The sequence below is a fragment of the Theobroma cacao genome, chromosome 8, assembly GCF_000208745.1.
Source record: "Theobroma cacao cultivar B97-61/B2 chromosome 8, Criollo_cocoa_genome_V2, whole genome shotgun sequence".
NCBI lineage: Eukaryota > Viridiplantae > Streptophyta > Magnoliopsida > Malvales > Malvaceae > Theobroma > Theobroma cacao.
In genome coordinates this window covers 2,682,024-2,695,425 of record NC_030857.1, presented here as the reverse complement: position 1 = coordinate 2,695,425, position 13,402 = coordinate 2,682,024, and the positions used below count along the sequence as shown (strand labels likewise).

The 13,402-nt window shown below is 34.4% G+C and overlaps 2 protein-coding genes across 2 annotated transcripts; both read right to left on the bottom strand.

The window, feature by feature from the left end:
* On the bottom strand, nt 1,567-5,570 carry LOC18591705 (catalase isozyme 1). The gene is made up of 8 exons (XM_007017972.2): nt 5,360-5,570; nt 4,802-4,898; nt 4,048-4,325; nt 2,971-3,747; nt 2,708-2,797; nt 2,195-2,262; nt 1,993-2,086; nt 1,567-1,880 (listed from the first exon to the last, which is right to left on the bottom strand). Exons 1-8 carry the CDS (start codon nt 5,372-5,374, stop codon nt 1,821-1,823), a joined length of 1,479 nt encoding a protein of 492 aa, XP_007018034.2. The 5' UTR covers nt 5,375-5,570; the 3' UTR covers nt 1,567-1,820.
* Nucleotides 8,496-11,991, bottom strand: LOC18591704 (U-box domain-containing protein 15). Its single transcript, XM_018125416.1, has 4 exons — nt 11,558-11,991; nt 11,103-11,219; nt 9,951-10,373; nt 8,496-9,608 (listed from the first exon to the last, which is right to left on the bottom strand). The coding sequence occupies exons 1-4, from the start codon at nt 11,912-11,914 to the stop codon at nt 8,553-8,555; spliced, it is 1,953 nt and encodes a 650-aa protein (XP_017980905.1). The 5' UTR covers nt 11,915-11,991; the 3' UTR covers nt 8,496-8,552.

The following is a 13,402-nucleotide window of genomic DNA, read 5'->3' as shown; positions in this document are numbered from 1 at the left end:
ATGTATAAAAATCATAAAAAAATACATTTATAACATAAAAAAAAGAATATTAAGTGTTTTAAAAATAATTTTACTTTCGGATATCTAAAAAAAGAGATAGAGACGGAGAGGATAGTATTTATAACGTGTGCACGTACGCAATCTTTAGTTTAGGTAAGGTTATGACTTAAGATTTATGTGTAAAACAGACAGTGCATAAAAGGGATTGAAAGGTAATGGTGGGATTGATTATGAGGTAAGAAGATTCTAGTTTTATTATTAAATTCATTTAATGCTAGCATGTTGTAGGATTTTTAATCTTAATTCATCAACGTTGGTGATAGCACGGTTCTAATCCGTATACCTTTACATTAATATTACTTTAATTCTGTGTTTGAATGCAAAGGATTGGAAGGAAAAAAAAAAACAGAGTGGAGGAAAAGAAATTGTGATTTGCCTTTCACTTCTTTCGGTGTTTAGTGGAAACACTTCAGGGGCAGTTAAACTTAAAATGCCATAAGTTTGAATTAGAAACAAAATTCAAATTGAAATCACGTTGTACAAGAAGGGGAGAGTTTTCTAAGCACTTTGTCTCACATCATTAGTTTGAAAATCCTGAAAACTATTGTTAACAAAAGCCACCAAAAATGACAAAAAGATTGTTCAAGGGAAACTTTTTCTAAAAGCCATTGGTGCTTCCGTCTCTCTCTCTCTCTCTCTCTTTTCACACTTAATATTTTTATTTTTTATAATTTTTTTTCATATTAAAAAGTATTAAATATATATTCTAATAAATTTCAAAATTACAATTTTAATTTTTTTATAAAATTTAAAAAAAAAATTGAAATACGAAGAAAATACTATTTATTAACATTTGCCAAGAGATAAGGAATTAAAATAATTGGCAAGGACAGCATATTTGTGATTGGGGACGAGAAAGGAAGGGAGTAGCCGACCAGTTGAGTTGAGAGGAGCAATTTGGAAGCAACGCTCCAAGCGCGAGATGGGAGGGTGACAGATAGCCCTTGGTTCCAACGAGATACCCGAGGCTGGCCACTGCAAGCAACAATCCTCGGTTTCAGGACACGGGCCGAATGGATCTTGCCTCGGTTTTTTCAGGGTTCATTGTTCATTGATTTTTTTTTTTTTTTTCTTATTCTCTCTTTTTTTATGAACTTATCCATAACAAAAGAATCTGGCGTCCGATTTGTCATTCGATCAGTTTATCTGATTAGTAGATGTCGAACTCGTTTCTGGTCCAATATGCTCAAGCTCAGGCCTCTTAAAAGTTCGGAAGATAGCCAAGCTTTCAGATCAGAATAAGCAGAAGATTCCATCATACGGGCCCTGATTCATGCATATGAGTAAACAAAGCGGACGCAAAGCCCACAGAGTTGAGAGAGAAATGTGCTAGTAGTAGTATTTTGTTTTTTATTTCTAGTTTTGGTTTAGTGCCGCACTGCTGCGCGGACATTGCCGTTTCTGGCTGCATGAAGCCAGATATGACTGAGACAATATGCTAAGTAATGCGTGAGGTAGGGCCAAGATACCACAGCTACAAGCATGCATTATCAATATGCATGGTACTCAAGCAATGCAGCAGTGCAATTTCAATTCGAACAGGTCAGACAGTAAATAGTACATATTATGCATACAGCATTTATTAAATAGGACGATCAGCTTAAAATTCACATACATACATGCAAGTTTGTTTAGTACATATTACAATATGGCAGAGAACAAAAGGATCAACAGTAAGTTTATGGTTCCCAAACAACCAATATATTTCGGTCCTCGCTCATCACCCTCTGCAACTCCAAGCATCCAGGTCGATAGTCTATTCAAATGTTTGGCTTCACATTGAGACGAGATGCTAGCTTCTGACCCAAAGATTTGCAAGCCTGTATCACATGTCAGTCATTGACACCACATGAGTAAGTTAATTCCAAAGATCAGACCTACAAAGGTCACACTGATATGATTTGAGAAGTATTGAGAGGAAGAGAGTTTAACCTGAGACCAGTATGTGATCCATATGCTGCGGATTTCATGAGTGACACGTGGATCAGACAAGGCATCAACCCAACGGCAGATGAATCGTTCTTGCCTGGTTGCAGTAAGACAAAGCAAAATAAAAGGAAAAATGAGACTGATATTTTGATTTATCCATTTATTTTAATTTAAAACTTAAAAATAGCTTAGAACCCAATGATACCTGTCTGGTGCCCAGGATCGGTATCTCTCTCCTGGCTGTTTAAAGTTGTTCTCCTTCTCAATGATGCACTGCATCAACCAAAAGACTTAGTAAGTACATTACTCTCACCAACCAAAGATATACCGATTTGTAGATAATCTTGGAAGCTGTGTGCTAAACTTAAAGGAGACAAGACACCGCAAAGCTTGAAAACCTAAATAGAAACCATAAAGAAAGAGAGTAAATATCATCCCCTACCCTCTTCCCTATACATAGCAATCAGACAAACATGCTGTTTACTATTGCTTCAACATTGGATGGTGGGAAATTAATAATTACTTCAAATGCTTCTTTTGCAGCTTTTATATCAAAATTTAAATGTCAAAATCAAGCAAATGGTTGTCTAGATCTGGATTGTGCAAAAACATACATATAAGCTCATGTAATTGGACAAACATGAACTGCATTGCTAAACTTGGTTGAAACTACAAACATCACTTTGAAAATCAGACAGAAGAAGTAACAGGAACTGACCTTCTCACGCCTTCCACTGCAAACAGCAGGAGGGATAGGGAACCTCTCAGCATGACGAACAGGATCATACCTTGAAGGGAAGTAATTGATCTGAAAAACAGCATCATAGCATCTGATCAGAACACTGGCCACCATGACTTAAAGCATGCATGTCTTAATCTATGCATGTCTTGAAAACAAACATATATATTTAGTTCAACCCATTACACAATCAGGAACCAATTGTCATGCTAGGAGAGATTAATAGAAAATTGGTGCAGTACCTCCTCATCCCTGTGCATGAAATTCATAAAACCTTCATGGTGATTGTTGTGATGAGCACACTTGGGAGCGTTGGGTGGGAGTAGCAGATAGTTTGGTCCAAGCCTGTGCCTCTGGGTATCAGCGTAGGAGAAAATACGAGTCTGAAGCAACTTATCATCTGAGTAGTAGATTCCAGGAACCACAATGGCAGGGCAAAATGCAAGCTGTTCATTTTCGGCAAAGAAGTTGTCAATGTTCTTATTCAACACCAAGCGCCCAACAGGCTGCAGGGGCAAGATGTCCTCAGGCCAGGTCTTGGTCACATCAAGTGGGTCAAAGTCGAATCTGTCTTCATGGTCAGGATCCATTGTCTGGATGAAAAGCTTCCACTCAGGATAGTTTCCAGCTGCAATTGAGTCATAGAGATCCTGAGTGGCATGGCTATGATTAGCTCCTCCAACCTTGATTGCCTCTTCTTCCAGCAAGCATTTGACCCCACAAGTGGGTTTCCAATGGAATTTCACATAGTGTGCTTTTCCAGCCTTGTTGATCAGAGTATAGGTGTTCACACCAGAACCTTCCATGTGTCTGTAATCTTGTGGAACACCCAAATCATCAAAGAGGAAAGTAAACATGTGCAAGCTCTCAGGATGGTGCGAGAAGAAATCAAGGATCCTCCAGTTCTCCTGGATGTGAGACTTAGGGTTGGGTTTAAGAGCATGGACCATATCAGGGAATTTCATTCCATCACGAACAAAGAAGACGGGGAAATTGTTTCCGACAAGATCAAAATTACCCTGAGTTCACATGAAAAGTTTAGAATATGAAGAGACCAACAAGTTTAAAATCAAACCAATATTTCAACAAAGTAATGCATAATAAACTCAGGATTATATTCATGAATAAACCTTAAACCCAATAAAAAAGTATGATCATACAATTTTGAGTAAAAAAATCTTCAAAGCAAGTTTTAACGACTTTACCAAAGTTACAGGTGCTCTAAACTTCTTCCTTTTAAAATTAGAAGGCACCAAATGCATCCATCAAATTATCTAACCAGATTAGTGACACAGAGGAGGTGGCAGGTAAACTCTCACCTCTCGGGTGTAAAACTTCACTGCAAAACCACGAGGGTCCCTCAGGGTTTCGGGGCTTCCACGCTCATGGATGACAGTTGAGAAACGTACAATAACAGGGGTCTGAACTCCAGGGGCTCGCAGAAAATCTGCACATGTAAGGTGAGAAATGTCATGGGTGACCTCAAAGAAACCCTTTGCACTGGCTCCCCTAGCATGGACAACACGTTCTGGAATCCGCTCCCTATCAAAGTTGGCAAGCTTCTCCACCAGATGATAGTCCTCAAGGAGAATTGGACCTGTCAAATAGAAATGTAGGTTCCAAATTATCAACACCATTTGTTAAAAGAAAATTGTTCCCACATAGAATATTAACATAGTCTTCAAGTTTTACAATTTGATTGACACAAAATGCCAAGTGTAAACCCCAGCCCCCCACCCAGCTAATAAAAAAAATGGGAAAAGATGGTTTTCAGTCTAATAGTTACAGGAATGCATTGCATAAGACTACTATATTAGTGATAGTGATATATAATCAAATAGGAACAACCTAAGCAAACTATAACAACAAAAATGCTGATCGCGGCACAAATTATAATGATAAGGTGCTCTTGATAATCATAAGTATTGCCAAAATGAATATCAACTAAAGAGGAAAGTGCTCAAGAAAAAGCATGACTAATAATCTGGCAGTCAGTAGCGGATGATTTTCATTATAGTTACACAAGTACTATTTCTATAAAAACAAAAGAAAAAGGGGGAGAAAATCATATACCTCTGGGTCCGACAGTGAGTGATGAGTTGTTGTTCCAAACTGGCGCACCAGAATTAGTTGTCCAGAATGGGGAATTGAAAGCACTTGATGGGCGGTACTGCATCATCCAATTTAGAATACCCAAAAAGAATGATTATTCACTAACGAACTGTAATCGCAGAGAAAAATGAAAAAAACAAAAAGAAAGAAATTCAACTCGATTCATCAAAATTATTATTATAAAGAGACTTATTTGAAATGGCTTTTTAGTACTTCAGTCTTCGGAAGTCAAAAATAATTTTCTCCCTAAAAAGCGATTTCTCATCTAATAGCTTAAGGTAAGAAACGATTAGGAACATCCTGAAGAAAACTTTAATCGAAGCAAGCAAGGCCACGTTACAGAAATCCAATTAACAAAAAACGAAAAAAAAAAAAGAAGGAAACAGAATCAATCAAAAACGAACCTCAGCAAGATTTGATTGAAAGAAGAAAATAATTCGTCAAAAACAAATACAAAGTCGAATTAAATCCAGCAAACGATTATTAATTATAATTAGAATCGGAGAAGAGAAAGAGTACCTTGTAGGGATCCATTAGTGAAGGGAAGTGCAACGGCAGGAGGAAGAGAGAGTTCGGTACGAAAAAGAAGGAAACGAGAAGCGTTTGTGTGCGCCAATCGGAGGCAGACCGGTTAAATTCGGCGATTATTTATAGGCGTTCGTGGCTCGCGATTCTATTTTTTCTCCCCCGTCATCTGGAAATGCAGTTGCCACGCGATATTCTTACAATGTTCTCACCCAGTTTCACGTCTCGCCTTAAATAGTCGGCGATGTTTATCTCTTTCGAAATATAATCTTATTGTTAACGTGTACTTGTGGATATTTTTTAAGGTTTGTTAAAATTTTATTTTATAAATATATTATTTTTATTAATTAAAAATAATATAATCACGCCTTAACCATGCCTGTAAATAGTCATTGATGTTTATCTCTTTTTAAATATAATCTTATCTTTAACATGTGTTTACGGATATTGTTAAGATTAGTTAAATTTTTTAAATATATATATATTTTTTATTTTGTATATTATTTTCATCAATTAAAAAATAAATGATACATTAATTATAACATTGCCTTAACAAATGTCTATAAATAGTTATTGGATTTTTATCTCCTTCTAAATATAATCTTATTGTTAACACCTAGTTATGGATTTTGTTAAAAATAGTTAATTTTTTATTTAATATATTATTTTTATCAATTAAAAAAATGAATGATACATTAATTATAAATTTTTTCTCATAAATATCACCTTACCAAATGTCTATAAATACTCATTGACTTTTATCTCTTTCTAGATATAATTAAAATTTTATGCTCATTATCTTGATAAAAGAAAAAATAAATATTCATATTTAAAAAAATAAATTATTAAATTTCGTAATTGATATTAATAATTAGTATAGATTCATAATCATTTTTCGTGAACAAATAGATTCTTAAACTTTTCTATTACTTATATTGTAACAAACTTGCATATAAGTTTAATATTACCTAAATAGAAAATTATGAATGATTTTTTCAAAAAAAAAGAATTGAATTTAATTAAAAACTTTCATCTCTTAAATGTTTTTATATATTTATATTTTTTATCATAAAAAATTAAGCTAATATAATTGACTTTTAAATATTCTTTATTATTCTAACATAAGTTTTGAACAAATTCCATTTCAATCAAATATTAATACCATCAAATTTTAATTTGTCAAAATGTAACTAAAATATAATTTTAGTAATATTTAAAAAAATCTTGAGATATTTTCAAACATTTGGGACAAGACAAATTATCGTGAGCGGCCGAGAAATTGGAATCCCCGCCGATTTTTATGGTATGAAGATGGAGAAGCTGGGGCCCGGAGGGCGATATCATTGAATTTATTTATGGCAAGAAATGCAAGAAAAGTAAAAAAAATTAATTAAATAATTGAGAACGTCCGGAATTGATGGATCCTTATCCAGGGATTGGATTTTTGCTAGAGCCAATGCGCAACCACTTGTGGCAGAAGGTGACATGACCACTGCATGATGACACGTCTGCAATAAGGTCCTTGAAACGTGTGCCCTCTGCCTTAAAAGCCTTGAAGCGCCCCCAAGTGCCCGGATAGAGTTTTGTAAGAGTTGTGTGGTTTTTTTGGAGGTTTTTACGAGAGAGTGTGAAAGCTGCTAAGCTTTGCTAATATGCTGATAAGATTTCACTGGGCCTTTGAGCTCATCTTAGCCACAAGACTGCCTCTATGGGCCCACATATAATAGAAAAAAACAGAATTTGGTTTAAATAACAAAAAAAAAAAAATCAAAATGATGTCCGTTCATGTAACTGAATTTTTATATTTTTATTATATTTAAAAATATTTTACATATTGATTTATATACAAAAAGCTTTTTATTATTTCTCATATTCGTATAAATTCTTAATTTTAAATAAAATAATAGATCATTAAACTTTATCTTAATTGACATTTTCTATTTATATAGCATATGACATGGCAAGTATGAAAGGTGAAATTTTCACCTTAGTTATCACGTGATTACATAATCTAATCAGATCAAAAATTACTAATTGACATATGATAATTTTTTATTACAGATTAAGAGCTTACATGGTATAATAAAAAAAGAGTTAGAGATATAAATAAAGATATTTTTTAGTATAATAAAAATAAAGAAATTCAGTTACATAAGTTGATATAATTAGGGAGTTGTTTTGTTATTTAAACCAAAGAATTTCGGAAAAAAAGAACTAAGAAAAGAAAATTTTGTTAAACATTCATAAACATATCCATAAGATTTTGTGTCATTTACAAATTTTTACATGCTTTTGTGCCACGTGTAATTGAAAGAATCACACTTTTTTTTGGCACCTTTTAAGTGAAAAAAGAAAAGAGGAAAGGGGATTGGGTTTTTATTAATGCTTGATATTTTGTGCATTGTTTTCCTTAAATGATGCTTGATATTTTTCGATTTGTGATCATTCTTCAGAGAAGTCCAGAAGGTTTCCGATGTGGGAATGCAAATTTTTTTTTTTTTCCCTTTCGATTAGGTTTGAACAACCAAAATACACCTATTTTCGATATATTTTGATGACCTGTAATGCTCTGATATGGAAAAAGAAGTACAAAATCTTACCCTTTTGAAGGGAGTTTTCTAATTGATAAATGAGCAGATTGTGCACGTCACTGTACTTCAAAGTTCAAAACTTTAGACTAGCCAATACTCATTTCAACCAATTTCAATATTAAATTTCCGTATTTAAAAAATATTTATTTTATATTTTTATGGAAATTATGATAAAAATTTTGATTTTGATATATTTTATATTTAAATTTAATTTTTTATTAATTTAAATTTTGATTAAATTTTTTAATATGAAAGAAAACGAAATCATGAAAATAAATTTATAAATATAATTTTGAGATAATTACCCAAAAAAAAGTTGTAATAAGCGTTAGTAATTCAGCGATAAGATGTGTTTACGACTCTAACGTTAACTAGAAACTAATGGAAAAATTTAGGAAAATCAAAGACTAATACGCAGCAAGTACAAGCAAAGGATACTTGCTCCAAATTACGTACCGACTACAGTGAATTGATATCAATGAACAGATACCATCATCTCCGAAGTTGTTCAACATGAGCAAAGCGAATTGACCCCAAAATGAAATGAAAAGCATAATCAACAATTAATTGAGAATTTAGATTGCAGTGGTAAAAAATTATGGAATTTGTTCAGACTTGCTCATAAGCTGTAAAAGCGCATTTGCTTTCCTCCGTGCTCTTATTGTTCCACTCTGGGAGATCTCAATCAAATGCTCGTACACACCAAACTGAAGGGCTGCAAGAGTGTGAGATGAATTACTCGAACCCAACGAAAGAAGAAGCGAGGTTGCACACTCCTTGTTCTTAGGGGTGCCATCTTTGATGAAGTCAACCAGAGTTTCAATGAATGAAAGCTGACCGATCTCATGTCGCCCTTCCGGGTGCTCTGCAAGAGTTAAGAAGATGGAGAGGGCCTCATCAACCATGTCCAGGTTCCTGTCCTCGAGAAACAGCAGTAAAGGTGGTACAATACCAGCATCAATGGCCCTGGCCTTGTTTGCATGGTTGAGAGATAAGTTGAACAGTGCGGTGGCAGCATCTCTTTTACCTCTAATCGTCCCGTTCTGCAACAAATCTACCAGTGGGGGAATGCCACCTGCCAGAGCTATTGTTACTTTGTTTTCGGGAAGCATTGACAAGCTGAATAAAGCTGCTGCAGAGTTCTCTCTTGACTCCATACTTCCATTTTGCAAGATTTCGATTATAGCTGGTATTGCTTCTTCATTAGTTATGAGCTTCCTATTAGACTCATCGATGGATAGATTCAACAGGGCTGTCACAGCATGCTCTTGTATTATAGAATCTGGATAGGACAGCAGCTGCACCAGTGGTGGGATCGCTCCACATTTAGCAAACAAAATTCTGTTCTCTGGGTTCTCTTTGGAAAGCATACGAATATCCTTTACTGCCGTTCTCTGCACTTCTAATTGACTGGAAGATAGTTCCCCAACCAAAAATGAGATTTTCTCTATGTGTTCTGCAGACGAGCCCTCGGAAGATGCAAGATCCTCTTTCTTGGGGACCTTGAAATTGTTCTTCTCACACCATTCGGTGATCAGGTTTTTGAGGGCATAATTTGGCGCCAGTGACAAGTGATCTAGAGTCTGCCTGGTCTTTGGGCAGGTGCGATGGTTAGAATCAAACCACTTCTGTATGCTTTCTCTTTCAAATGTCTGAATTTGGATGGAAAACAATGAAACAAGAGTAAATTAACCAGTTTTTCAATCGCATAACATCATGATCTGGTAAGGTGAATGACATAAAGAAATTCAGGATAAAAGAACATTAAGGGAAACTATAAAAGAGTTCACTTATGTTCTAAAAAATACAGGATAAAGGAGAATTAACTTAAGATATTGGACCCTTTTCATGTGGGTTGTCTTGTACGTATCTTTCTGTACAGATCGTATGTATATAATTCTTTTCCGTGTGTGATTCATATCTTAAGTGAATTTTCCTTTAGTCCCCCAGAACCATTGTACAAATTTGAATTTAGCGCATGGATATCACATTACCTGTCCACTTGCAACAACAACAGGATCTGACATTAATTCAAGTGTGATTGGACAGAGGAACTCAGGAGGAATTATTAAAGATTGGGACTTCACCAACATTTTAGGCATGACAGGATCATCAAGGATATTTGTCACTTCCATGCCTAATATTTGCTTGAATTTGTTGAGAAGTTCTATGATTTGCTGTGTAGACTCTGAAGTTTGGCCTCTTTCTTTAGCAAGATTCCTCACAGATATACTTTCTATCTTCAAGTCCTCCACGGAATGCAGATCTAGCTTTTTGGCTAGCCTTTCTATTATGGCTATATCAGCATTCGTTTCATCAGTTTTTGAGGATACCACCATCAAATCTACTGCAAGTTCTATATCCTGTGTATCTGTTCTCTTTCTAGCTCGACTTAATTGTGTTTGCATTAGCTCAACCTGAATAACAACCGCAAGACAAAAATTCTTAGAGTAATTAATAAATTCTAAATAAACATGATGTTTGAATAGAGCAAAAACAGTCATTAATTAAAATCTTTAAAACCCTGAATAGTAACTTATCTTATTCCGTGGAGGCTAAGTGATGTTATCTTACACATTGAAACCCTAAAAGCGTGAAAAGATGACAAATTCAACTCATCCTCAGACGGTCAAAGCTGACATTAAAAGACAGCAAGATATGATGCTGGCAATTGGTTACTTTTGGAGCCATTTTCATCTTTAGTGGTTTTTGTTCATTGTTTTGTACTATCCGGCACTATCTTATTCTTTTTATAAAGAAATTTGGTTTTTCAAAAAAAAAATTTAACCTATCCTATCAAATTTTCCCATCAGGATTATAGGGCTCTCAAATTAACATCTTCGTCTATATTACATACATGTCAACGCCCCAGTTTCGTTCCAAAACCTGCTGATGAAATAAGATTTGGAATGGCAGAAGGCCTTGCCAACTTTCCTGTGTTCCCGAATGTTATGTTATTAGATACTTAATTGATCCAACCGTACACAGTTGAGTCCCTGACTTGTTTATACTTCAAATGCCAACTGTGGGCAACTGTTGTTGCGTCTATCTTTTTTAGCTATGAGATTAAGATGGCTGAAGGCATCAAATACAGTTTTCCTGTCAGAAAAATCATTCGAAGACAAGAAAAGAGGAAATTTTCGTACCTGTTCCCTCACTTCGTCAGAAACCTCAAGTTCATCGAAAGGCAACTCATCCAAAGCCTGGCTTAATTTTTCATAAACAGTGTGAAATTTGATCATCATAGTCTCAGTCTCCAACGCCTTAATGACAAAGGAAAAGTTTTAAAATAAGCAACAATTAATGAGAATTTCTGAGTTCTTCATATATAAAAAATGAGACTCCAAATGTGAAACATAAAGCAACCTATTTACTTCAAAAGCTCAAGATTCAAAACGAAATTATTAAATTAGCTTATCCGTTGAATTTGTTTAAGATTTAAATTAATTGTAGTTTATCATCAACATCTCTTATTCGATATAAAGTTAAGAAATAACAAAAATAAGGAATCAAGGTTTTTGGTTTTGAATTGAATCTTGAGCTCTTTGAAGTGGATAGGTTGCTTTATCTTGATATCAAATGTACAAACATAGGTCCTCACCAGATAAATCTTGCTACCCTCATTGCAAGTTTTCAGTAGTTTCCTTGCGAAACGAAGTGCTTTATTCAACTTTGACAAAGAAACGATGCCGTTCTGGGTAATCGGGGAACCAAGGTCCCGAATCTCATCGAATAATGGCAACAAAATCTTCATACGCCTGACGAGGTTGTAACATTCTCTTCTCTGCGTCCTTCGGTAATCTCCAAACCGAGCAGCATATTCAATCAGGCTCACTGATTCCTGAACCAAATCAACAGTTTCCTCTCGCGCGTTTGGTGAATTCGGTTCATTCTCTTCCTCCATGGTCTCCGCGCCTCCATCTTCACCATCTCCATCTCTCTCTCCGTCCATCGCCATCTGCAGTTTGTCCCCCTCCCTGGACAACTAGAGGGACTGTCTATGGCTTTTCTCTTTGCAAGATGTTTGTTTGCAGACTAGATATTTCCAGTTATGGCTTCAGAAAAGAAAAATCTTAAACGTGAATCATCTGCAGAAATGAAGAGGGTTGGGGGAAATCAGAGAAACATAAAACCCTAACCCCGGTTTCCATGAATGCTGGTGTTCCCTGTACTCTCTTTGCGTGCTTTCCGGGTCTGTTACAATAAACTTCGCGGGGTTTTGGTTCTTAAAATAGAAACCCTTTTGAAAGTTTGTTACCCTTTCATGGACAGCCATAGTTTGCTTTGATCTCAGAGAATCACACATGTAAATCATTCAACGTTCCTACAACCTTCGCCAAATATGAAAACCAAGATTCTTTCTTCTTCATTTTCACATATTTTAACTATTGAAATCCTTTCTTTCCCTTTTCATTACAAATCAATTTCACATCTATTACTCAAATTAATACACCATAAAAAAAAAATCATGATCAAATCATTTCCAAATTCATCTCTGCATGCAAAGCTTAATTAAGTTATACGATAAGCTACAGCATGATATGGCACATATCGTCAACAAAACTGGTAGCTTCATCTTTCCTTTGTTCAATTTGTTTATGTTTGACAAAAACAAAGAGAATAGCAACATTGTTGAAGAACCTCCATGACCCTTTTTTCCAATTCAAATTAACTAGGAGATAATTAGTCAATTGGTGTTCAATGACTCCTTTACTATTAATTACTTCCAACTTCAGTCAATAAAAATAAAAAAATAAAAAAAGGGAGAGTGATGAGTTTAGAAGGAAAAATTATTCAACATACAACACGAAAAGAAACAAATTATGACATAAGATATCGATACTTATATTATATATATACACCTTTTGTTCCATATATTTTACCTATACTAATTTGGTATCACAATTATATATATACATCAAAATATCAAATATTAAAAATTAAACACCCATGTTAAATGTAATTAGTAAAAGGCAAAAAAACAAAAAATAAAAGCTTGTATTGAGTCAAAAAATCAAATATTAATGACTATTAAACTATAATAGAATATGTAGTTTTTTTGTTCCTCAAACAAAGGAATAAACATATATAGTATTTAATTAGGCTTAAAATATTCCTGCCATCCGTACCCCCTCTAAAAACCAAATGCTCAGTTTAAATATATATATATAAGGTAGCGTTTATATAAGGGAAGTGGAAGCACATTTTCTGTAATGCGTCCAATTAAATTACATTGCAGTATTTGTTTTGCAACAGACCACTGTAATGTAATATTACAATGTAATCATATTGCAGTTAAGGGATGTAATGTGATTGCAGTCCAAAATTAATGCAATCACATTACATTGCACTCTGTAATGTTATTAAATATATTTTTACTTTTCAAATTTATTATTTTGTTAAAAATATTTTGTAATATTATAATTAAAATAAAAATATTAAAATA